Raw genomic sequence first — 25,596 nt, 5'->3', positions numbered from 1 at the left:
AAAGAGACCTTGTTAGTAGTAAACTAACATTTTATAATATTTTATTGAGCACCAATTATGCAGGTGACTGCTTGTCTTATCTTTCCTTTCTTATAAGTACACCATAGTGTTGGGCGGTGGTGGCGCACGCCTTTGATCCCAGCACTTGGGAGGCAGAGGTAGGTGGATTTCTGAGTTCGAGCCCAGCCTGGTCTACAGAGTGAGTTCTAGGACAGCCAAAGCTACATAGAGAAACCCTGTCTTGAAAAAACCAAAACAAAAAACCAAAATAATAGTAAGTACACCGTAGCTATCTTTAAGCACACCAGAAGAGGGCATCAGATCCCATTACAGATGGTTGTGAGCCACTGTGTGGTTTCTGGGAGTTGAACTCAGGACCTCTGAAAGAGCAGTAAATGCTCTTAACTGCTGAGCCATCTTTCCAGCCGTCATATCTTTCTAATGGAGTCTGTAGCCCAAGCCAACCTCAGATTCTCTGTAGGTGTGAGCTACTGGGTACTGTTCCTAAGACTTTTCTTATGAACTAAAAAAGGGAGGGGAAAAGACTGGCACGAATCAATACTTGAGGCACATCAAGCAATACTTAGCATGGAATTAGTGCAGGGTGAGACTTCAGGCTGCAGCCCAATCACATGGCTCAGCCTCACTCTGCAGCCATACAACTCGGGGGTGTGTCAGTTCAAACCCCTGCTCCATCCTTAGCGCACTGGATTTGCACGAGTTGCAAGGGCAGAGCATGTGGTGTTCTACAGATAACTACATACCCCAGGGCTACTGAGGGACTACTACTCAAGATCAAATGATCACTGGAGACCAGTATGGTGGATCCAGTTACCTGCTTCTCAGGTCTGCTCTTTCCCTACACTGTCCTGGAATGAAGTCCACTTTCCCATAATGGGCCAAGTCCTGCTTGTGCCTCACCGGGGAAGGGTCTGGAATCCACTAGCTTGGAACAGTTTCAGAGTTCATGCCAGGCACAGCTCTGCTCAAGGCTGACCTGACCCCTCTTGCTTTAGTGTCTAGCCCCAGCCATCTCTCCCTAACCTTACCTGTGCTTTCTGCCTCTTGGCAGCCACAAGGAGGAGATGGTACCGAGGTGCAACATGAAGGCTGACATCTTCCAGGCCAGCTGCAGGAAGTAGCAGGGCAGATAGAGTCTTTTCATGACAGCCCTGGTCCAGAGCCTCATTGATGAGACTGATAGCGAGGACCTCTGAGGAAGAGATCCAGATGAACTGCAGCTTCAAACACAAAACTAAGGCAAGAACTGGGCTGTCTGAGGGAAGCTGTCTTGGGGAGCTGGGGGAGGGTTGTCTGAAGGGAGTTGTCTGAGGGGGGCTGTCTGAGGGGAATTGTCTCAGGGGGGTTGTCTGAGAAGAGTTGTCTGAGGGGGGCTGTCTGAGGGGGGTTGTCTGAGGGGGGTTGTCTGAGGGGGGTTGTCTAAGGGGGTACTCACGATCAGTTTCTTCCTGGACCTGTGCATTGACCTGGCTCACAGCTGCCTGCAGGTCATTCCAGCTCAGGAAGCCTCTATGTGTTCCTCCAAGCTGCCGCACCTTCACCAGGGCATCAAAGTAACTAGCAGCAAAGAAGAGTGACATGAGCAGCCACGTGAGTGGGATGAGCACATAGCCACCAAGTGGAGGAAGCTCTGAGTTGGTTCCTCCCCGGGCCACCATCATTTCCAGGGTCTCTTCTCTAGCACCCCCCCCCCCGCCCCTGTGTGGAGCATGGAGCCCTTCAAGCTTCAGATCCCTTTTCCATCCATGTTCTTACCCCAGCTCTCACTCACTCTCCAGGCGCTTGGTGACTTAGGCTAATGAACCCCAAAGCATACTTCCATCCCTCACAGACCCGGGGACTCCCAAGGATCTGCACCTGAACGCCAGTGGAGATCTGGAACACCCCAGCCCACACCATCTGAACTCCCAGTCACCCTGGTCTGTCTCCGCACCCAGCCTGTCCCTTCTGGATGAACATCTGTGGAGTCATTTCCCACTCCGCTCCCTCTGCCCTGTCGGATCTGCTTTCAGAATACTTTCACGCTCTGCCACCTTCTTCCCGCTCCTGCTGTTTCCACCAGGGATCTAGCAGCATGCCTAAAGGCATCCCTGCCACTCTGCCTGGGCCAGGGCCCTGTTGTGGAGTCTCAGCACAACACCCAGGATGATCGTGGTAAAGCAGGTCAGGTGGGCTCCTTCTGTGTCAAACAGCCCACAGCTTCCTTCCTTGTCTGAGGACACAGGCTGGTTCCTGCTAGCCCACTCCTTCCCTGCCTCACTCTGCTTGGCTTCTCACCACTCTGGCTTCTTCCGTAGTCTTTGTTTTGATTTTGATTTTTGCAAAGCTGGGAGATTAAAGCCAGAGCCTCAGGCATGCAATGCAAGTACTCTACCACTCAGCAGCTCCCAAGCCCTTCCTGATGTTCTGTGTCCTGTCCTGAAGAGCATCATGGGACTAACTCAGGCTCCTTATATCCTTCTCCACATGACCCTCTTCCTCGAAAGCCATCTATAACTACATTATGTGGCTAGAAAAACTGCCCCACACCCACTCTGTCCTGTTTTGTTTGGCCCATCCAGTAGCTGTGTCCATCCAATTATGACTCCTGTGTGTGTATGTGCTTGGTTTTAGTCACTGTTTTCAACAGCTGGCAGAGTGGCACCTGGCAGTGTGTAGGCACTCAAACATTTGCTCCGGGGAAAAAATGGAAATGAAGGGGGATGATCTTGTGCTCCCCTACAGGGGAAGAAACCCAGGAGGGGCAACTGCGAGCAGAACTGGAGGGGGGCTGGGACTAAGACAGTCTACCTACCGTCTGCCCAGTGTCAGCACCTTCATGCTATCCCTTCACTGCTGACATGTGGGCAAACTTTCTCACTCACCGTTGGGCATTTTCTTCTTCCACCTGGGCCAGGCCAGTTGCAGGGTTCGCCAGATTGTCCCAAAAGGCACAGACATCTCCAGCTTCCAGAGCGCGGTTGATCAGAACCACGGCCGAGAGCATCTCCACAGCCACAAAGAGCTCCTCCTGGCCCAGCTCCTGTAGAGGAAGAGGCGTGAGGGGAGCTGGGGACTGTTGAGCCAGCTCACCCCTTGTTCTCCAACATCCTATCTCTATTCCCAGGGGCCGGGGGCTCCATTCACTCCACACCACCATTCATGCTCAACCCCCCGGGGCCGCACCTGGGCCACATTCATCCATTCACAATACTTATGCTCAACCGCTGGGCCGCACCCCGGGGCCACATTCATCCACCCACAGTACTCTTGCTCAACACCAAGGATGCATCCATTCACTAACATTTCTACTATATGCCTGGAGATGTTGACTGTGAACATGACCATGAAGACTTCATACAAAGTGTTGTCTTAATTTTCATAACAAACCAAACGAGGTAGGTACCATTAATATCCCCTCCCTTTCCCCCAGCCTAGCCTGTCACTAGGAGCACAGGTTAAGTGGAGCTACAGACCCCACACTCAACATGTGACTTCTGCCAGCAGCCTTCTGGTCCCCATGTCCCATCAAGAACTGCATTAAGCTACTTGTAGGGATGAGAGTGCCTGCTGTCCCAGTACTCAGGAGGCAGAGGCAGGAAAATCAGGAGTTCAGGGTCATCCTCAGCTACATAACAAGTTAACAAGTTCAAGACCAGCATGAGCTATGGTGAAATCATGTCTGAAAAAGCCAGAAAGGATGAGGGGGAGGGGAGGGAGAGAGATAGACATAGACAGAACTGCACATGGCCCTAGGCAGGGAAGACCAAGTGGCTATCTCATGCTACACTACACACCATGAGGCCTGGCCTGTGTCCCAACCCTTGTCTCTTCCTGCTTCTCTTCAAACACCACTTAGGTTGCTCCCTTTGTCTGGGTCACTCTACCTGTATTCAACAAGGAAAGCTGAAAGGACAACAATGACTGCTAAGATCGACTTCTTGGCTAGGTGCTTCTCTAGACACACAGTAACTCACAGAGTCCTTGGAGCAATCCTGTGAGATCATTCCCATTTATGAAGAAACTGAGAAGCGGAGACAGTAAGAGAACTGCCAGCGTCACGTGTCATACTGGAACCCTCAGGTCCACAGCCCTCAGCACTCTGGTGTCAACCCTTGTGTTCCTGCTGTCACTGTGCCCTCGCTGAAGACCAGTGCTGGGTGCAGGTCATGTCCAGAGTAAATGTTCTATAGGGGGATTCACTGTGCAGTCTCTTCCAGGAAGCCTTCCCAGACTCCCTCCAGCACTGCTTACTCTATTTTCCTGGTCCTTGCTGTAAAACCATCTCCAGTCTACATTTTCTCTCCACCTCTGCCTGACCCCTCTGGGTGCACTCTAATTCCTGGAGCTGACAGGGATGACCCTAAGGAAAGCTCAGGCCTTGCTATGGGAGAGCTTTATGGACAGGAGTTATGTGGGGTAGCCTGGTGTCCTGGCAGTCAGCTGAGCAGGCAAGTACTCAACGTTTGTGTCCCCAACTCTTACCTCTAAAGCAGGAAACCGGCACTCACCTAGTAGGACTGTTGCTGGCACAGCATGTGCAGCAGCACCGGCTGCCATGATTTCTAATCATTTCTGACATCCTGATTTCTGGCCACCCAAGGACCAGCTCTCCCTATCCCACCAGAGCTTACCCCCTGTTGCTGCTTCTGGAGGAGAGCCAGCTCCTGCTGGTACACAGCAGAGGCAAAGAGGTGGACTTGGGGCAGCTGGGCTTCAGGGCACATGAGCTCCTTCACAGTGTCGGTGGCCACGCCGCTCTGGATGGCTTTGTTAATCCTCCACACGGCCTGGAGCACTGCAGAGGAGGACAGCAAGAAGCCACACAGGCTGAGTGGTCCTGTTATCTCAGCTGAACTTACCAACCAGGCTCTGCTGGGACCTCTATGGGAAATGGCTTTGTGATGCTTCTAGAAAGCCATTCTACTAGATTCAAAATTCATTCCTAAATGTTCCGGAGGAAAGGGGGATGGGATGCTTTAAAAAGAGAGGCTCCGTGTAAGGCAGTGTGGTAGGCCCAGGAGCTGAGTAGCTCAGAATGCAGCAGAAAGTGGCTGTCACAGCAGAGGTAAGTTCCTAAGGCGGTGAGAACAAGATTGACAGGTGGCAATGGTGCAGAACTAAGATGAAGTGAGTCAAAGGGCTCTAGGGACCAAACCCTAGAGACAGTGCAGAGAGATAAAGAGCCAGATCCATTTTAGTTCCATTTGCACCACAGCAGGTGGAGGAGGCTAAGAGCAGCCATAGCACACAATGTGGTTAGAGTTTACACACCCTGGGGCCAGTAAAACACCAGCAGAAATGGGCACTGGCTCCAACGAGCACATAGTCTTGTGAGGAGGAATAAGGATATGAAAAGATACAGTGGCCAGCTCTAGAGGCCATGGCAGAAGCAGCCCCACCTCAGTGCTACGGCAGTGTTGAGGAGGAGGGTTTCTGACAGAGACCAAGCCGATGACTTCACCAATGCCTTGGAGACAGCATTGGAGATGTTTCATCTGCTTCTGACAGGTGAAGTGTGGGGAAAATGAGGCCCAGGGGCTGGGAAGGAATTAAGGAAGAACAAGGGACCAGGCAGTGGTGGTGCACACCTTTAATACCAGCACTCGGAGACAGGATCTCTGTGAGTTCAAGGCCAGCCTAGTTCTAGGACAGCCAGGGCTACACAGAGAAACAACCCTGTCTGGAAAAAAACATGACAAACAAACAAATGAACAAAAAATGAAAAGAAAAGAAAGCCCAAAGTGTGGGATAAAGAGTGAAGGAACCAGGGCTGGAAAGACGGCTCAGCAGCCCAGCACACTTGATATTCTTGCAGAGGACAGGATTCAGTTCCTAGCACCCACATGGTGGCTCATAGCCACCCATAACTTCAGTTCCAGGGATCTGATACCATCTTCTGGCCTCCATGGGCACTGCAGGCATACAGTGCACAGACATACATGCAAGCAAATCATTCACAGACATAAATATATAAAAACAAATAAATCTACCCTCCAACCCACCCCCCCCAGGGTATCTGTGTTACCTTGACTATTCTTGAACTCAGAGATCTACTCTGAGTTGCTTCTACCTCTCAAGTGCTAGGATTAAAGGTGTGGGCCACTACCCCCCAAATAAATCTTAAAAAAAAAAAAAAAAAGAGTGGATGAGCCAGTTGGGTATGGTGGCTTACTTACACCTGTAATGGGAACACCTGGGAGGCTAAGCTAACAGTGTCACTTGTGCTCCAGGCCAGCTTGAGCTACACAGTAAGATCTTATCTCAGAAAACAAAAACAAAAACAAAACCTAGCCAAGAACGGAGAGACGAAGCTGTAATACTGAGAGATCTATTCAAGATCACTCTGGCACTCAGAACTGAAGTGGGCTCATAGAACCCTGAGTTAGAATGTGTTCTTTCCTTACCTGAGAAATCACATTTTAGAAGCCAAATAAATATAAATAAACAGGCATAAACAAAATTAGAGGCCAAGTCCCCCAAAGGGGCCTAGTCCTGATCGGCAGTAAGATGTCATGATTTTTCCTTCCACGTGTCCCTCCAGGGGGTGCAGAGCACAGAGGGCATGAAGGGTAAAGCTCCTTGTCAGGCTTGGAGCTGGAGAGGAGTTTGTGTTGTCCAATACATGTGTCAGTCAAGGGCCAAGATACACTTGCCAGGGCCAGCAGCCACCACCTGGAGATGACTTACTAGCTTGCTCTTGATCACCCTTCTCATTGGCTGCAGCCACACCAGCCTGGAGCTCCTCCTTTTCTAGAAGTGTCACCAGGCCCAGCTCCTGCAAGAGGGCAGAGGTGCAGAAGAGAGTTGCCAGGTCATGAAAGTGTATTAGGAACTGCCAGTCCTCAGTCCCACCTCTCCCTTTAGGTAGGAGGACCTGGCCTACCATCTCTAGCACTCTAATTGTTTTTTTTTTTTTTTTAACCCTGCATACATCTAAAATAACAGACAAGATGTAAGCATAAGTAACATTCAAACATTAAGCCAAAGCATTAAGGGCTGGAGAGACGGCTTCCTGGTTAAAGTGCTTACCGCAGAAACAAGAGGACTAGAGGTTGAATCTCCAGAACCCATGCAAATCTTGCCTGTAATTCTAGCCTAAAATGCAGGAGGCGAGATTGCCTAGTGAGACTAGTCATACTGGAGAGCTCTGGGTTCAGTTAAGGGAACCTGCCTTGGGGCTGGAGAGATGGCTCAGTGGTTAAGAGCACTGACTGCTCTTCCAAAGGTCCTAAGTTCAAATCCCAGCAACCAACCACATGGTGGCTCACAACCATCCATAATGAGATCTGATGCCCTCTTCTGGTGTGTCTGAAGACAGCTACAGTTATACTTATATATAATAAATAAATAAATAAATAAATATATAAATCTTTAAAAAAAAGAGAGAGAACCTGCCTCAGTGAATAAGGTGTAGGAGTGACTGGGGATGACTCCTGACACCAACTTGGGGCCCCCTATACACATGCTCACATATTTGTCCTCCCTCATGTGCACACATCTACAGACATACACTCATACCTTGGACACATATACACGAAAAATGTGGGAGAGGGGTCACAGCATTGAAAATAAAATTGATAAACCAAGATCCCAATTCAGCAATGGGAAGCATATTGTTACCCAGTGGACTGGCCCGGTCCTTCCATCTCAGTCTGACAGACTCTAAGCAGACCCAGAGAGCCCGCCTGGTCCACAAGGCTTTGCAGGGTGGCTCAGCCATTTAAACATGGAGTCACTGATGACATGCACACAAGAGGCCATTTCCCACCCTACAGGGAGACTGGTCCCGGCCAGAACGGACCTGTGATTTCTGCTCTCTGTCTGAAGTCAGCTGTTCCAGGTACCAGTCAGCAAAGGCTCCTCTCACCCCTTGTAGGGCCAGGACAGGGTCGTGAAGGGCCTCAAGCAAGGCCCCAGGGCTCTGCCTCTCCAGAGCATCATCAACAACTTCCAGAGCCCCCTGGACTGAAAGACAGAAACTCTCCAAGTGTGCAGAAGCTTACCCCTTGGAACCCCAGCCACTCCTGGAAGTCTGCCTTCATCCTGCCTCTCAAAAGTTGCCTCTGTCCTTGATCTCTGACAGAGGGCCAAGTGGGCCAGCCTCTATCTTCCTCTTGCTCTTCACAGCCTTCCTGTCTCACTGCCCCAGACCCTGAGAACACTGGGGTCCAATCAGAGAAACGTCCCCTCAGTGAAAATCTTCAGGTTGCCCCTCTGCCCACTGCCTTATCTATCCCATCTATCTTCATCCTTCCTTCTCTACCCCATCTATCCTCATCCTTCCTTCTCTACCCCATCTATCCTCATCCTTCCTTCTCTACCCCATCTATCCTCATCCTTCCTTCTTTGCTTCCTTCCTCTTTCCTTTTCTTTTGAGAAAGTCCCACCACGTGGCCCTGTGAGGTCTTGAACTCTTAATCTTTCTGCCTTGGCCTCCTGACTGCTGGGATCACAGGTATGTGGTATTACTCACAGCTATACTTCCTCCTGAAGGACCCGAATCCAAATATCCACCCCCAGCCCTGGGAGCTGAAAGCCTTGCCCATTAGCCTTTGTGGATTTTTTTATTTTGTTTTTTGAGATAGGGTTTCTCTGTGTAGTCCTGGCTGTCCTGGAACTCACTCTGTAGACCAGGCTGGCCTCAAACTCAGAGATCCATCTGCCTCTGCCTCCATTCCCACAGGATCTCCCTGGTAAGAACCTCCCTGCTAAGGCCAGAGAGCAGGACACAGTGTCCCTGGCCTATGATCTTTCCCTAGGGCAGGCTCTGGCTCACCTAGGCCATGGGGCTTAGTAAAGCTTTCCAGGCTCTCCCAGTCATCTCTTACCGTTGGCGAGATTGATGTGGCCCTGGATCTCTGCCTGGGTGAGGCAGGACTCATAGATGTCCTGCTCTTGACCATCATCCTGCAAAAGCGAGATGGAGAGAGACTTGAGAGAGACAGAGCAATCTCTTCCTCCCTATCTGTGTCATTTCTGTAGACTGACAGCCAGGCCAAGACCAGCCAGCTGAGGACTGAGCAGAACGTAGGGTTTACCCCCAGACACCAACATGCAAGCCAGTCAGCCTGTAGACTCTGCAGACTGGTCTCAGCTCATGCTTCATTCCAGATCCACTTCAGCTGCCCGAGGCTCATCCCTCCAGCCTCTTCTCCAACCTTCTCCCTCACAGAGATAACCCTCCAGCTCTTCTGCTCCTTCTCAACGGTCCCCCCGAGGCAGGACAAACCACAGTCCTAGTTCTGCTTGAGATTCCCCAGACCTCTCAACTTCCTGGCCCCTATAATGCAAGGCTCCTCCTTACGTGATTCCTGGCATTGGCAGCCTTCTCCATCTTGGCTACAGCCAGCAGCTCTTGGTAGACAGCTGCCAGAGGTTCCCGAAGATTCCCCAGAAGAGCATTGGGATTCTGCAAGGCCACTAGAGTGTCTTCCACCACCCCTCGCTCCACCGCATCATTGATGGCCAGAATAGCTGCGTGGACTTGGGGGTTGGGGGGGTAGGACAGCAAGGTCAAGAAGCCAGAAAGGACCCAGACCAGAGCACATTTGGCCACAGCGCCAGGGAACTTGACTCCTTTGCCTATGGATGAGGTGCCAGAGCCCATCCAAGGGCTATGAAGCTTACAGTGCTGCTGCCCCCCAACCCTCCCACACTGCCCCATGCTCCCACATCCTACTCTGGAGCAGAGTCCAGCCCTACCTGCAGCTTCGTCGGCTGAAAACTCATTGGCCAGGATGCCCCCGATCTTGCTGAAGGGTGGTAACTGGAGGCCATATTTGGCCAGTTCAGAGGCGATGTTGCTGAGTTCCTCGGCTGCAATGGTGCCAGAGATGCTCTTCATTAGGCCCAGAACACCCAGGCCCCTGCTTAGTCTATGGGCAAGGGGAAGGAGCTGGCTTACCTGTGAATTTCACTTTCCCATACAGGTCATGGATCTGGGGGGCCAATCCCAGCCGGAAGAGGAAGAGACTGGGAAGAATGGAAGGTATTAGGACACACCAGGATCTACTAAATTCCATACCTTGTCCACAGGTATGTAAAATGACGATGGGAGACCCAGAGGCGGATAGCACTTAGATGTACCCCACAGTCACTCTAACACAGGGGAACAGCCAGCCAAGACAAGAGCCACGGAAGGAATAAGATGCCGTACAAGTCTCTGTAGCTGTGGCGGCTCCAAGGAGGGCACGCTGCAGCAGACGTCACAGTGGAGACTGACAAGAGGAAGATTACAGCAAACAAAGCCACTGAGGCCGGGAATGAAGGTAAAGAAGGGCACGGGAAGGGAAGGTGTGAAGAGGTGACACCGTGGACCTGGGAACTGGCCGGTCCCATTCTATGATTTGTCCAACTATAATGCCTACTTATGACTAGAACCAAGTAGCCTCCTGTGTAGCACTAAGGGGCTTGCCTGCAATGCCCTTGATGGGCCCTAGTTCTGACGCATTCATGTCCCAGTCACAAACTAAGGGCTTTATCCTGCTGTCCCTTCCTTTACAAGGCTCACATATATACACGTGCTCACAAACAGGCATATGAATGTAAATACCCATGCAGATCTAAAATCTCACCCTCGAGAAAACTGCTCATTCCGCTATTGCCCTCCCTCCTTTCTACTGCATTTATCGCTATTGGCTGATCCAGGTAGAGGAACCTGGCTGACAAGTCAGGCCGTCTCACCTGAGAGCATGAATGCAGTAGATCACCCGAGGCATGTTCTTTTTGTCATAGATGTCTGTGGTCTCTGGGAGGAAGATCTAGAAGAGAAACCAGACAGTTGCTGCACAGTGGGAAGGATGGCACAGAGGAGGGCTGTGTAATAAGGCTTGGGACCTGGCCTAGGAAGGGAGGCTCATGCTGAACAACACACTCCTCTCCAACCAAAGCTGTGAGTGCCAGTAGCCCAGACTTCAAAGTCAGTTCCTATAACCGGTCCCATTCAGATCAATGTCAAAAGGCTTACTAAGCCAAGACACAGCCAGTCACACAGTCACAGAGTGTTTAGGGTCAGCTGACCATTAGGTGGGACCTCGGGAGCTACAGGAAGCTAGAGAGATGGCTCAATGGTTAAGAGCACTTGCTGCTCTTCCAAAGGAAGAGGTTCAATCAAAGGACCCAGGTTCAATTCCTAGCACCCACGTGGCAGCTCACAACTCTCTGTAACTCCAGTCCCAGGGGATCTGACACCCTCACAGAGACATATATATAGGCACAAAACCAATATATGTCACGCACACTCGTCTACTCCAGTCACATCCATAATATCGGGGATAAAATCTTGATAAAGGATAAGAGGCAATAAGGCCCCAAAAGGAGATCTGTGCCTCCTGGATTTCAGACAGTTGCTGGTATCCCCTAACTCAGACGTGTTTCAGATCAGTCTTTCCAATCATCAACACGGCCTCATAATTAGGCATAAAGCTACCCCAAGTAATGATTTGTAAATGGTTAAGATTGGACATTGTCTCCTGGCCGACACAATGTTTCTAACTGTCTTAGTTTAATGTTTTAAGTACTAGAGAGTAATTGAAAGGTTTCTCTCACTCTAGGACATTAGCTGAAAGTGTTAGGTAGAGATTCCCCTCTGCCTGCCTCCAACAAGAACCAGAGAATTAACATAAGAATACCTCAACAGAGAGGGCTCCACCCCTCTTCCTCCTGCTTCACACCTAGCTACCAGACCCTGTGGACCTGGGTGTGGGGGTCTGCTTGCCTACGTGACTTCAGTCTAACAGAAGGACTGGGGGAAGAAGGACTTAGACTCACATGTAAGACTAGCACTAGAACTTAGATGGGCTAAGACTCAGATTCATGTATCTCTCGCAGTCCCCCAGGCCCAGAGCACTTGGGCCCGGGGGATGCAACACCAGTTCAGAGGAGATAGCTGCTGCTTTAGACCCAGTATGTTTCAGATAGCCTCAGAGGTACCTCAACTGTTGAGCTGCCAGATTTTTCATTTCTCTTTTACAATGATTGTAAAAGCCTCATGTCATTTTTAAAGAAATACACTCAGATCTTACACCACTCGTGTGTAGTCTGTTTGTCAAAGCCGAATCCCGTGCCCACCTGGCCAGAACCTCTCGTCCCGCAGAACAAGGGACCCCACAAGAAATCCCCGGTCCGCGGCAAATATACATAAAACAAAAACAAATAAGTCATAAAACATTATTTAAAAAAAAGAGAGAGAGCTGAAACATAAGGTTAGTACGTCCTATGCAACAGTCAACTTAACAAGGGGCCAGAGCTAGAGAGCCGCCCACTTACACCGACACAGACAGCATACACCCTCCACTGCTCTGTCTCTCACCAACAAAAAACTGGGCCTAGAGAGATGGCTTAGTTGTTAAGAACACTGGCCGCTCTTCCAGAGTTCAATTCCCAGCAACCACATCGTGGCTCACAGCCATCTATAATGTAATCTGGTGCCCTCTTCTGGCATGCAGGTGTATATGCAGATAGAACACTCACATAAAATAAATAAATCTTTTTTTTAAAAACTGAGGTTTAGGCCGGGCAGTGGTGGCGCACACCTTTAATCCCAGCACTTAGGAGGCAGAGGCAGGTGGATTTCTGAGTTCCAGGCCAACCTGGTCTACAGAGTAAGTTCCAGGACAGCCATGGATATACAGAGAAACCCTGCCTCGAAAAACCAAAAATAATAATAATAATAATAAAATAAATTGAGGTTTAGGGCTGGTGTGATGGCTCAGCGGTTAAGAGCACTGACTACTCTTCTGGAGGTCATGAGTTCAAATCCCAGCAATCATATGGGGGCTCATAACCATCCGTAATGAGAAACAAGTAAAAAACTCATGGGCCGGAGAAATGGAGGAAGAGGGAAAAAGGAAGCAGAAAAAATAATAAAATAAATAAATAAATAAATAAATAAAAATTGAGGTTTATTTCTTTTATATGTAAAAGTGTCTTGCTTCTATGTATTTATATGTACCACATGCCTGTCTGGTTCTGTAGAGATCAGAAGAGAGAATAGGGATCCCTGGAACTGGAGTTCCAGATGGTTAAGAACCAAGTAGATGTTGGGAATGGAACTTGGATCATCTGCAAATACAGTAAGTGCACTTAACTTTTAAGCCACCTCTCCAGCTGCTCTTGCACTTTTGAGAAAAAGTCCTACCATGTAACCCATGCTGCTGTCCACTTTGTTGAGTAACCCGGGTCCTGCTTGGAAACTCCCAACCCTCCTGCCTTATCCTCCTGAAGCTGAAAGCACAGTAGTGCCACTAAGCTCAACCTCTGCTTTCTTAGGTAAAACTGGGAGGAGCCCAGGGTCGCACACCTGTGCAAATCCTCTACCACCGAGCTGTGCCCACAACCGAGACTGATTGCCCAAAAATCTGTATGGGTGCTTTGTCTGAGTTGTTTGTGTACCATGTGTGTGTCTGGTGCCCACGGAGAGCAGACTGTGACTGGAATTACAGACGGTCGTAAGCCACTGTATGGGTGATAGGAATCAAACCCAGCCAGTGCTCTTAACCACTGAGTCATCTCTCCAGCTCCTCTTTTTTTTCTTTTAATTTTTAATTTAATTTTATTTTAAATTTGAAAATATTTATTTATTTATTTATTTATTTATTTATTTATTTATTTATTTATTATGTGTGCGTGCTTGTGCTCATCTGCCTGCTTGTCTATACGAGCACCATTTGCATGCTAGCGTCCACTGAGGACAGAAGAGGGCATTGGGTACCCTGAAACTGGAGCTGCAAACAGTTGTGAGCTATCTGATGTGGAGGCTGGGAATTGAACCTGGGATCCTCTGCAAGAGCAGCCCATGCTCATAACCTACCTTCCTTCCTTCCTTTCTTCCTTTGTTTTTTGGGGGGTGGAGGTGGAGGTGGGGGAGTGGTTTGCTGCTTGCCTTGCAAGAGTGCAGGAACAGGGCAGTGTATCCTGCTCACAGTCCCCACACTTCACTAAGAACCCAACCTCCATGACTGAAAAAGATCCTCCACTGAAAAAGATCCCAGGAGGCTGGAGTAAGGCAAACCATGAGGAAAGGCGGAAAGATTTCCATGGACTTGTGACCACTGTGGGTATCTGGGGCTCACACCCACAGGTAAATCTGAACCACCCTCCAGAGTACGTGTTCTGATTGTCCTCCCACTAGGAAGAGGCAAGTCCAGGCACTCATTTAGTAAAGCTGCCCCTCCCCCACAGGATGAGTCTTGGACCAAAACTCACTACGTAGATCGGACTAGCTCTGAACTCACAAAGATCTGCCTGCTTATACCTCCCAAGAGCATGTGCCATCAGGACAACCTTTTTTTCTTTTGTTGAGAAAAGGTTCACTATATAATGCAGGCTGGCCTCGAACTCATGATCCTGCTGTCTTAGCTTCCCAAGTGCTGAGATTATAGGTTTGCACCATCAAACCCAGCAAAGTGTGAATGGGTGTCAGAGGCCAACTTGTAGGAGTTGGTTCTCTTCTTCCACCTTGTGATGCCTGGGGATTGAACTCATGTCAGGTTTAGTAGCAAGCCCCTTTACCTGCTGAGCCATCTTACCTCATCTTTTTATAATTACCTTGTACAGGGAAGAAACACAAAGGACCCATACAGTGTAGAATCCTGCCAAGCCTTAATTTGTATAGTACTTTGCAAAGGGAATTTACATAGGCCCCGAAATTCTCCTGCTAACACTATAGGTGGGAATTATTATACCTACTTTAGAGATAAGAAACAAAGTGGGATTCACAGAGGGGAAGGACATATAACAGAGTATTGAAGGATCTTCAGCCCAAGGCTCCAGCCTGAGGTCTCCTGCCTGGGGATATGGTAGGCTCTTGCTCTACTCTGAAGTTCTGGGGGTAGGATGCCCTCGCTCACAGGAGCCCCATCTACATTACACAGGGGCGCCACATGACAGTACTGATGTGCTTCAGCCCAGGAGACCTTCCCTCCTTTCATCCACAGAGCCGTGAGGGCAGAGACCAAGCAACCTGGTTCAAAGGCACAAAGCCCCGAGGAACTGTTCTCTTAGATCAGATGGAGTCTTACCGAAGGCAGACCGATGTGGGCTACCGCAGAAAGCCAAAAGTTGATGTTGTCTGTGTGCCGGAAATGCAAGCCAGTCGCCTGAAAGGGAGGGAAGAGGGAATGTTTTCTACCAGTCTCAGGGCCCAGATGCCAGCTAAAAGATGGAAGAAGGGTAGGAGGAGCCAACGAACCCTATCCTGGAAAACAGCAGAAACCACCAGGAACAGGCTGGACAGTGGGAAGGCAAGCATAGACAGGGCAGTGTAGTAAGGCTTCCAAGCTGGATAGGACAAGGCTCGGGCTGGTTAGAGCATGGAGAAGAGACAAGCAAGGCCCTTCAGGGTGGCAAAGCCCATGAGCCTAGAAGAACCTCCAGGCCATTTGCACCTCAGGGCACCTTATGGCCCAGGCAGCAGGGCTCCTTGCTGTTAGGGGAGCACCCACCTGGCAGAGAGACGCTAGTGAATAGATACCATCCCCATACAATTATTTATACTTCTTTTTATCCTCAAAAAATGACCATGTATGGACTCTCTCTCTTTTTTTTTCCCCCTATACAGGGCTTCTCTGTGTAGCCAGTCTGGTTGTCTTGGACATATTTTCTAGACCAGGCTGGCCTCAAACCACAGAGATCCACCTGACTCTGCCTCCCAGGCAATGGGATGAAAGGCGTGCGCACCACACCCGGCTCATATATATCCATAGATTATGTGGCCACCATACCCTCATAGCTGTGAGAAGGGGCATCTTGGCAGGGAGAGATGGTAAGGGGAATTGATTACAGTGTCTACCTGGTAACGTAGCTGTTCCACATCATAGATCTTCTTCAGAGGAACCACAGAGGGTGCGAAACAGTGGCCTAGCTTGGCCAGTAGCACTCCATTCCGGAGGCTCTCCTCCAGCTCCACAGGGGAAGGAAGCTCCTCCTTCAAACACACCTCCATCCAGCTGTGAGCAGAACACATCTTACCCACTGGCAGGCCACACAGGTCCTGGTGACTGCAGGACCTGCCCATCCCTCAAGTGACCTGACACACCATTCCTTCCCTACCCAAACTTTCCCTCACTTCCTAATTGGCTCGCTGTTCCCCACTTTCCCCGAGAGGCCTGAAGAAGTCAACCCTTTACCTCATTCTCCTTGGAAAGCCTCCCCCAATGGCTCCCACCCCTGCCTGTTGTAGCTGGTCTTTGCTATTTTACTGTTCTTCTTTCTCCCACCCTTTATCCTTCCCCCCCTCCCAGTTTGATAGAGGGGGAGAGAGAGAGAGAGAAAGATCTCTGAATCTAATTTCTTTTTGACTATGGCTATTAACAAACTACAACCCCCCACCATGAACAACCATCATCAATGCCTCCTAAAGCCCTCACAGTTATATAACCTCTGAAAAGGTCCCAGAATTCCAAACAACACACAATGGCAGAAACTATATGCAGCTGGCAAAATCGCGCCTCTGCTAAAGCACAAGGCAAATCACGTTCAGCGGCAGCAGAGAGTCCAAAGCAGCCCCATATCCCTACACCTGGGATTAAAACGAAAGCATATTCTTATGATATGTCTGTATCTATAGAAAACAGCTGAGCATGGTGGCACATGCTTTTAATCCCAGCACTTGTGAGGCAGAGGCAAGTAGATCTCTGTGAATTTGAGGCCAGTCTAGTCTACAGAGTGAGTTCCCGGACAGCCAGGGTTGGTTACACTGAAAAACTCTGTCTCAAAAAACCAAAACCAAACCAAAAATCTCAAAATTCTAAAATTGTCACTATAGCTTGTCTTCAAGGAGGTGTAGCCAGACTCTTATTGTGTAAGGTAACCGCTCACTTTGTCTGGCTATATACCTGACCCAAACCAAAGGAACTCTGCCATTTCTGTCATTGTTTATGGTTCTGAGAACTTAGGTCCATCATATCTGATGGAATGGTCTCCTCAGGATAATGAGGGTGTTAGGGGCCCTGTGGTTTGATGGAGGGAGGACAGGGCAAGAGACAGAAAAGCCACAGCGCTTAGAATTGGCGACCCACTTCCCAACCCATCTCCCTCACATCACTTCTGAGACTCAATTGCATTCTGTAAAAAATGAGGCCAACATTATTGGTCTTGCTGACTTCCGTGGGCAGCTGCCAGGATCCTAGAGCTGTGATTCTGGGCACACTTTGAATATAAATGCATTTTGCTGCTGGTGGTTATACAATTCAAGCACAGTGACTCCTTGCGGAGACTCTCCAGACACTGAGGTCTACACACAGTATGTTTCCAAAGAGACCCCAAAACACCTTGCTTCTGCTGTCCCTGCTGTCTTTTCTCTCTCTCTCTCTCTCTCTCTCTCTCTCTCTCTCTCTCTCTCTTTCTCGAGACAGGGTTTCTCTGTGTAGCCCTGGCTATCAGGGAACTCTGTAGACCAGGCTGGCCTCAAACTCAGAGATCTGCCTGGCTCTGCTTCCTGAGTGCCGGAATTAAAGATGGGAGCCACCATTGCTGGCCTTGTCTGTTTTGTTTTGTTTTGTTTTGTTTTGTTTTGAGATAGGGTTTACATGAAGTCCAGGCTGGTCTCAGACTTGTTATGTAGTTGAGGCTGACTTTAAACTCTGTGTGTGGTAGTGGTGGGAGTCGGGGTGGGATGCCTGTTTGTATGTAAACACGTGTGCATGCAGAGGCCAGAGGTTGATGTAAGGTATCTTTCGTGATCACTTCCCCTCCTAGTTGAGGCAGAGTCTCTCACTGAACTGGCTAAGCTGGCCAGTCAATAAATTCTATAAATCTGCCTGTCACTGCCTCCCCAGTACTGGATTACAGGTACATGCTGCTGCACCTGGCTTCTTCTGTGTGCTGTGGGGATCTGAACTCAGGTCTTCGTGCTTGCATGACAGGCACTTTACTGAGCCATCTCTTTTGCGCTGACCTTGAATTTTTTTTAAAAGATTTATTTATTTTTTTATATGTATGAGTACATTGTAGCTGTACAGATGGCCATGAGCCATCATGTGGCTGCTGGGAATTGAACTCGGACCTCTGCTTGTTCCACCCTGCTCCAGCATAATACACTATAGCTGTCTTCAGACACACCAGAAGAGGGTGTCAGATCTCATTATGGGTGGTTGTGAGCCACCATGTGGTTGCTGGGATCAGAACTCAGGACCTTCGAAAGAGCAGTCAGTGGTCTTACCTGCTGAGCCATCTTGCCAGCCCGACCTTGAATTTTTTAATCCTCTTACCTCCCAAGCACTGAGATTACAGGTGTGCACTATCTATCGTGCCTGGCTTGACAACACTATTTTAACTTGCCCTTTCCCACAGCACAGCCCCTTGTCTGTTTACATTTGCTCTGGGGACAGATGACTGGAATCGGAGAGGTAGGAAAACTGAACCAAAAGAAGTCCATCTTTCTGGACCCTGCTTACCGCTTGGCTTCTTCTAGCCGGCACAGGTACTGATAGGCGACATTTTGTCGCCTCTGCTCATCCATCTCCTCAGCTGTGAGGCGTTCATCTAAATCGTGAGGGGAGATAGGCCAAGAATGCAGCGTTAGATAGGAATCCCAGCACACACCTTGGGCAGCTCACAACTGCCAATACACACAAGGTTTATATCCTCCTCATAGACACATACACATACACAAAACTGAATCTTAAAAAACAAACAAACTGGGAGGCAGAGGCAGACGGGTTTCTGAGTTCGAGGCCAGCCTGGTCTACAGAGTGAGTTCCAGGACGGCCAGAGCTACACAGAGAAATTCTGTCTCGAAAAAACAAACAAACAAACAAACAAACAAAACCAAGACAGGGACCTCAGCTCTGAAACTGCTTCTGAACACATTCCCTCAGCAGTCCCCTCAGGGCACAGAAACCCTCTCCATGCCCCAGTTCTTCCCAGTGTGCCCATTATCAGGGAACATCCTACAATCTCCTGTGCCAGAGATATTTCCTTCTCTCCTATGCAGTCATCTTCCCATCCTTTTCCTCAAGTCTACCTCATGAACCCATTTCAGTGCCGCCAGCAGGATCACCCATCTCCTTCCTCAGCGGGAGTGCAGCTTCACACTGCAGCCTTCACTAGATGCTAACTTCTCAAACATGTGTTGTCACACGTGCTCCAGTGGCTGACATCATCAACCATGAACACAATCATTCATTCATGCAAGACCTTTCTGCCATGCCCTGGGCTTGTGAGCACTCCTATTTTGCCTTAGCCAGTCTTTATACCTCTCCATTTGTTTTTCATGGGGAACACACTATAAACGTAAACACAGGGTGCCAGACAGCTGTGCATAGGAGCAACAAACAAATGAGCTCAGAGAATACGCAAGAGACAGCATGGTTGCTCTGTCTTTGACTGGGCACTCCAGTCATTTTTTACTCCTTATCCCATTTCCTCATCTTGGATATCCTGCAGTATGACTTCAGGAAGGGCTGGGCTTATTTGAATTGGCAGTTCAACAGACACACACTTCCAAATACAGATTTGAAAGTGCTGGCCAACGGCAGACGGGTTGCTCTGAGGGAGTTTACAAAGAACAAGAGTTGGTTGTTGAAACATGGAAAATAAACCAGTAACTGAGTGACATCACCTCAGAGTTATGAGGTGGGGACTCTGCGAGGTGGAATGGGAGGGGCCTTGAGCAAGCAAGGCGCTTGCCTCCTGCGAGCACGCCTACATACCGGAGTGTCTCAAAAACAAACAAACAAACAAACAAACAACCACCACAAAATGGTTTTCCTGGAACTCGCGTTCCTTCATGAGGTGGATGGATAGATTTTGTTCTTTGTGTCCTAGTGGAGGAGTAAAGAAAGCAGGTTTTGTTTTCCATTCAGATCAGCAGGTGGAATCCTCTTGGCCCTTCCCACCAACCCGAGTTTCTCTCTAAGAAGGCCGAGTTTCAGGTAGCTCCGGCTGTCCTCTATATACTATTTAGCTAAGAATGACCATGAACTTTTGACCTTCGGCCTCCACTTTGCAACTGTAGGAATTACCGGAGTGCATTGCCAAACCGGCTCTCCAGGTTCAGCATTTTAAGCAAGCGGCCAGGTGATCAGCCATCAAGTAATTTGGGAAGCATCGCCTCAATGCGGAATCCCGTCCAGTGGCACTTTTTGGCAAATACAGTAGCAGCTGAATTTTAAGGGGCTATCTAGATCACCTACATCCCCCACCCTGGGAATAAGAGAGAGTGCCCTTTGAAGGTTCTGCAACTCAGTCACCTTGAGCAAACTTCGGCGAATTCCCGGGGGAGCTGTGCTCTGGACAGCCACTCCCGCGAAAACCAACCCCCACCAGCATCACCCCGCTCCAGCCTCAGATCCTTCCCACACTCACAGGCTGTCCGAGCCCGGCCTGCCACGCTCGGCTCCATGTTCCTTCTCCTGCCAGTTTTGAATCTCCCGCCGCTGGGACACCACCCCTCACTGCGGTCACGCCGGGATGGGACGCTTCCCGTTCGTGCCGCAGGGAATCCTGGGTTTTGTAGTTCCTCTTAGAGATGGGGCGATAGCTTAGGTCAGTTTCTTTTTCTTTCTTTCTTTTTCTTTTTTTCTTTTTCTTTTGGTTTTTCGAGACAGGGTTTCTCTGTAGCCCTGGCTGTCCTGGAACTCACTCTGTAGACCAGGCTGGCCTCGAACTCAGAAGTCCGCCTGCCTCTGCCTCCCATTAGGTCAGTTTCTTGACTTGCTCTTTCTCTAAGTCTCCGCTGGTCATCTAGCTTTGAAACAAATAGTCCTTGCCGCTGCCCTTCCTTTCACTAGCCTGTCCTACTTCCTATAGGATTCCTGGGACTATTTGGTGTTTTACTCTGAACTAGATGATAAATGCAGGGATGTACATGTTCTAGACTAGTGCTGTTACAGCAACAAGAAATAGCACAGTCAAAAAGCGAAGGTCTGTGCCGCAGAGAGGGAAAGATCCACTGCAGTGGAGGACAGGGACTTTCCTAGTGAAGGCTTTAGCTGATCTTGAGCAGGACTGAAAAGCAGATTAATTAAAAGAGCATGGGAAGGGAATGGACCCCACCACCACCACCACCACGGAGTCTGATTGAAATCGCCAGCCAAAGGTTAAGACTTCCTACTGGGGCTGGAGAGCAGACCGCTCACTGGCTGCTCTTCCAGAGAGTCGGGGTTCAATTCCCCGCATCCACATGACAGCTTACAACTGTCTCAACTCCAGCTTCAGGGGATCCTACATCCTCACACATACATGCAGGCAAAACACCAATGCACATAAAATAAGGGTAACTTAATAAGTCATTAAAAAAAAAAAGACTTCTCCTGGGGTGGCACATTCTTTTAATACTAGGGGAGGCAGAGGCAGGCAGATCTCTGTGTTTGAGGCCAACTCTGGTCTACAGAGCGAGTTCCAGAAGAGCCAGGACTACACAGAGAAACATGGTCTTGAAAAACAAATAACAAAAGACTTCCTATACAATTAACAAAATCAATGTAAAGATTACTTAGAGAGGTAATATTCCCTTTATACAGAAATATTTCAAATAAGAATGGTACAATATGAGGAATAAACATGACCACCACACTTTGTGTACATACATGAATTTGCTCCTTTTCTCCCCTCTGTTTACTCCAGGGTCCCCTGTCCAGGGAATGGTCTCACCCGCAGTTAAAAAGAGTCTACCTAACCAACTAACATGGTCAAGATAATCCCTCACAGGAAAGCTCTCTCTCTTTTTTTCTTTTTCTTATTAGATGTTTTCTTTATTTACAATATCTCCTTTCCCAGGTTCCCCTCCAAAAGAAAAAAGAAAAAGAAAATAAAATAAGAAAAAAAAAAAACTAAAACAATCCCCTGATCCCTCCTCCCTCCCTTCCTCTTTTTTTCTTTTCTTTCTTCCTTTCTTTTTTTTTTAATAGTGAAGGACTGGCTGTAGATCCTCTTTGAGTGTCTGGTAGAATTCTGTGAACCCATCTGGCTTCGAATTCTTTATTTAGCTCCTCTTGTCTTTCTAACTTATGGAGCCATTCTGATTCTTTAATACAGGCACATTATATATTCCCCTTGTGGGGCTGCTTTCCATGTGTCCCAGAAGTGTCCTGGGTTGAGTTACAGGGATTTTGATTGATTGATTTCCTCATTCACCCTGGTACTGAGTAGTTAAATCTCCATGAGTTTGCATATTGACTAGAAATTTTTTGGTGTCAATTTTAAGTTTTATTGCATTGTGTTCTGATAGGGTATGAGGGGTTATTTCCATCTTCCTGAATTTGTAAAGATCTGTTTTGTGTCCCACATGCAGTCTACTTTAGAAAAGTTTCCATGTCCGGCTGAGTGGAATGTGTATCCTTCCATGTTTGGGTGGAGTGTTCTGTAGACGTCTGTCTAGTCCATTTGATCTACGGTGTCAAGGAACTGTGTTTCTGTTTATTTTTTGTCCAAATGACACAAGAAGGGTACTGAAATCAATTATTGATGGATTGAAGATAATTTGTCTTTAAATATAGTAGTAGAATTTTTTTTAGTGAAATTGGGCACCGCAGAGCTGGGTGGATGCGTGTTTAGGGTAGTGCCGTCTTCTAGGTTAAGCTGTTCCTTTGGGTAGCATGAAGTGTCCCCCGTATCTCTTTTGATATGTTGCAGTTTGATGTGTTTGGTCAGTTATTAGGACAGTTCTGTTTGATGGAGCACTTTGTCCATCCTTTTACTCTAAGGCAGTGCCTATCTTGAAAGTTAAAATGCGTTTCTTGGCAGCAACAGATAGACGGATTTGGGGGCTTTCGTTTGTTTGTTTGTTTTTAAGATTTATTTATTTATTTTTATGAGTACACTGTTGCTGTCTTCAGACACACCAGAAGAGGGCATCACATCCCATTACAGGTGGTTGTGAGCCACCATGTGGCTGCTGGGAATTGAACTCAGGACCTCTGGAAGAGCAGTCAGTGTTTTTGTTTTTTGTTTGTTTGTTTGTTTGTTTTTTGCTTTTTCGAGACAGGGTTTCTTTGTCTAGCCCTGGCTGTCCTGGAACTCACTCTGTAGACCAGGCTGGCCTTGAACTCAGAAATCTGCCTGCCTCTGTCTGCCAAGTGCTGGGATTAAAGGTGTGTGCCACCACTGCCTGGCCAGTCTGTGTTTTCTGAAGCGCTGATTCCACTGGCATTTAAAGTTATTGTTGGCCGGGTGGTGGTGGCACACGCCTTTAATCCCAGCACTTGGGAGGCAGAGGCAGGCGGATTTCTGAGTTCAAGGCCAGCCTGGTCTACAAAGTGAGTTCCAGGACAGCCAGGGCTATACAGAGAAACCCTGTCTCAAAAATCCAAAAAAAAAAAAAAAAAGAAAGAAAGAAAAGTTATTGTTGAAGTGTATGTGTTAATCATGGCCATGTTGCTTGTTGGTGTTGTTTGTATTGTCGGTGACGTTCTGTGTTTTAATAATTATAGAAGGAGTTGCAAGGACATGGTGGATGTGACACTGAAGGGACCTGGATGATGGAGGGTCCTGGGAGGGAGCTCCTTAGGACCTTGGCTGAGAACACTTTCAGCTCCTGCCCCACCCCAGATTATCCTCAAGGAAATCCCACCCCAGATTATCCCCTGCTGAATATGGGACCACGCGGTGGCCTAATTGGCCTGGACAGGCTGTACCAGCACCTCTGAAAGCCAGGCCAGAGCAGAGGCTTCAGCCTGTCTGGAGCACAGATATGGCCCTGGCTGCCAGGCCTGCACAAAAGCCTGTGTTGCAACTATGGTCAGCGCATCTTCTTCAGGAGTCTGTTTCTGGTAATGGCCTTTCTACTTAAAAAGGTTTTCCCCTAGGCTAATGGGAAAATGGGCAAATTTATGTTTAGATGCAGCCACTGATGGGTTCATGGGTTGTTGTTGGTGGTGGGGTAAGTTAGTGAGTCCTGGTGATTGTGGGGCCTCCTGTCCTCCCTTCAAACAGAACCTGGAGTTTATAGTTTACAGTGTACTCATATGCATAAAGTAGATAATTCTTAAAAAAAAAAAAACTTGTAGTCACCCTGTAGCAGATGGAGTTCTTTGGCCTGTCATGTCTCTTTCTGAAAGGGAGAGACTGAACAGGGCGTGGACGCACAATCTGTAATCCCAGCACTCAGAAAGCTGGCTAAGGAAAGATCACCACAAGACCCTACCTTAAAATTAAAATTAAATTAAATTAAGAAGAGAAGATGAGAAGGGATAGATGATCTCTGTGGGTATGATTGGTTAATAGTCTCATGGTGGTTTGGTGTATTATTTGCAGGAACTGGAAGGTGTGTCTGCAGAGGAGGGGCCGCTGAGCAGGCAGGGGAACAGGTCTTAGGTGACTATGCCTGTGCACCAGTAGGGTCCTCCACTAAGACAGGCCACCACAGCTGTCACTCAAAGTGACACCACCCCGGGAGGAGAGGATAGTGCCAGGTGTCTGGTAACAGTCCTGAGCTCAAAGCTAGTAAGAAGTAACCTGAGCCAGCCGAACCATTCCATAAAGCCACCTTGGAGAAAATAGCTCAGAGGTGAGAGGTTCTGCGGTGGGGTTCCCCACGACAGTGTGAGGAGCCTCAGAGGTAAGAGGTTCTGTGGTGGGGCTCCCCACGACAGTGTGAGGAGCCTCATGAGGTCAGGATTTTGTATTTTCAGAAGCAACTCTTCCTAATTTTTCCTCCCTCCTTCCCTCCCTCCTTCCTTCCCTCCCTTTTACCCTCCCTCTCTCTTTCCCTTTTCTCCACCACTAAGCTAAATCCCCACCCGCAGAGAAAATTTCTTTGAAAAGAAGCATCCCTTCTGCCTCCTCTCCCTAAAAAAGGAAAAGTGGGGGTTGGGGAGGGTCGGTTTTTTGGCTTTTTTCAGTTTCCTGGGAAGAGAGACGGTCCAGGAGAAATGTGCGGATGAGAAGAGTATATCTGAATTTAAGAGCTCTCTGGGGACCAGAGTGGGAACTGACCGACAGAAAGCAGAGGAGGTAATAGGAAGGGCGTGGTAAATGCAGACAGACTGCCCCCGGACACCGGCCTTGTCTCGATTTAGTATCTCTTCAGCTTTGAGTGCCCAGGGCTAGAGCAGCTCCTGGCACACACCGGAGCTGACTGTGCTTGGTTCATAGAGCAGCAGCATATGGTTCACAAGACCTCATATAAGTAAGAGGTGAGAGGGTAGCCCTGTGTATTCTGTTTGGGTTTTGTAACCCTGCTGTCCTGGACTCACTATGCAAATCAGACTGGCCTCGAACTCACAGAGATCTGCCTGTCTTTACATCCTCAGTTGGGATCAAAGAGATGTGTGCTGCTGTGATAGCCTTTGTTTGTTTTGTTTTGATACAAATGCTAGGGCTCAGATAGGCTAAAAAGAGAGCTCTAAGGACTTTTTGATCTTGCAGAGACCTGAGTTCAGTTGCCAGCACCCACACTGGGCAGCTCATAACCAACTATAACTTCAGCTCCAAGGAATTTAAAGCCTCTGGTGTACATACCCGCATGTGCTCATGTACACATAATTCAAAATAACAAGAATAAATCTTTTTTTAAAGATTTATTTATTTATTATATGTAAGTACACTGCAGCTGTCTTCAGATGCACCAGAATAGGGCGTCAGCTCTCATTTCGGGTGGTTGTGAGCCACCATGTGGTTGCTGGGATTTGAACTCATGACCTTCTGAAGAGC

The 25,596-nt window shown here is 48.5% G+C and overlaps 1 protein-coding gene and 1 long non-coding RNA gene across 2 annotated transcripts in view; one reads left to right on the top strand and one right to left on the bottom strand.

The window, feature by feature from the left end:
• The window catches only part of Iqgap3 (IQ motif containing GTPase activating protein 3), a 43,276-nt gene extending 22,850 nt beyond the window's left edge, over nt 1–20,426 (bottom strand). The window contains exons 1-15 of the mRNA XM_031374335.1: nt 20,311–20,426; nt 18,399–18,486; nt 15,794–15,950; nt 15,024–15,101; nt 10,687–10,763; nt 9,908–9,975; nt 9,706–9,819; nt 9,308–9,486; nt 8,832–8,910; nt 7,805–7,968; nt 6,691–6,778; nt 4,635–4,798; nt 2,886–3,043; nt 1,457–1,578; nt 1,050–1,213 (exon numbers count right to left, since the gene is read on the bottom strand). Coding sequence (XP_031230195.1) covers nt 1,050–1,213; nt 1,457–1,578; nt 2,886–3,043; nt 4,635–4,798; nt 6,691–6,778; nt 7,805–7,968; nt 8,832–8,910; nt 9,308–9,486; nt 9,706–9,819; nt 9,908–9,975; nt 10,687–10,763; nt 15,024–15,101; nt 15,794–15,950; nt 18,399–18,486; nt 20,311–20,347 — 1,737 coding nt within the window. The 5' untranslated portion in view covers nt 20,348–20,426. The remainder of the gene's footprint in view (nt 1–1,049; nt 1,214–1,456; nt 1,579–2,885; nt 3,044–4,634; nt 4,799–6,690; nt 6,779–7,804; nt 7,969–8,831; nt 8,911–9,307; nt 9,487–9,705; nt 9,820–9,907; nt 9,976–10,686; nt 10,764–15,023; nt 15,102–15,793; nt 15,951–18,398; nt 18,487–20,310) is intronic.
• LOC116093110 lies at nt 1,484–4,203 on the top strand. Its single transcript, XR_004119628.1, has 4 exons — nt 1,484–1,611; nt 1,853–2,184; nt 2,918–3,398; nt 3,860–4,203. It is a non-coding gene; the product is annotated as an uncharacterized LOC116093110 (long non-coding RNA).
• Nucleotides 20,427–25,596: the final 5,170 nt, after the last annotated feature.

The sequence above is a fragment of the Mastomys coucha genome, unplaced genomic scaffold (genome assembly GCF_008632895.1).
Source record: "Mastomys coucha isolate ucsf_1 unplaced genomic scaffold, UCSF_Mcou_1 pScaffold16, whole genome shotgun sequence".
Taxonomy (NCBI): Eukaryota; Metazoa; Chordata; class Mammalia; order Rodentia; family Muridae; genus Mastomys; species Mastomys coucha.
This window is presented reverse-complemented; position numbering and strand designations above follow the sequence as displayed.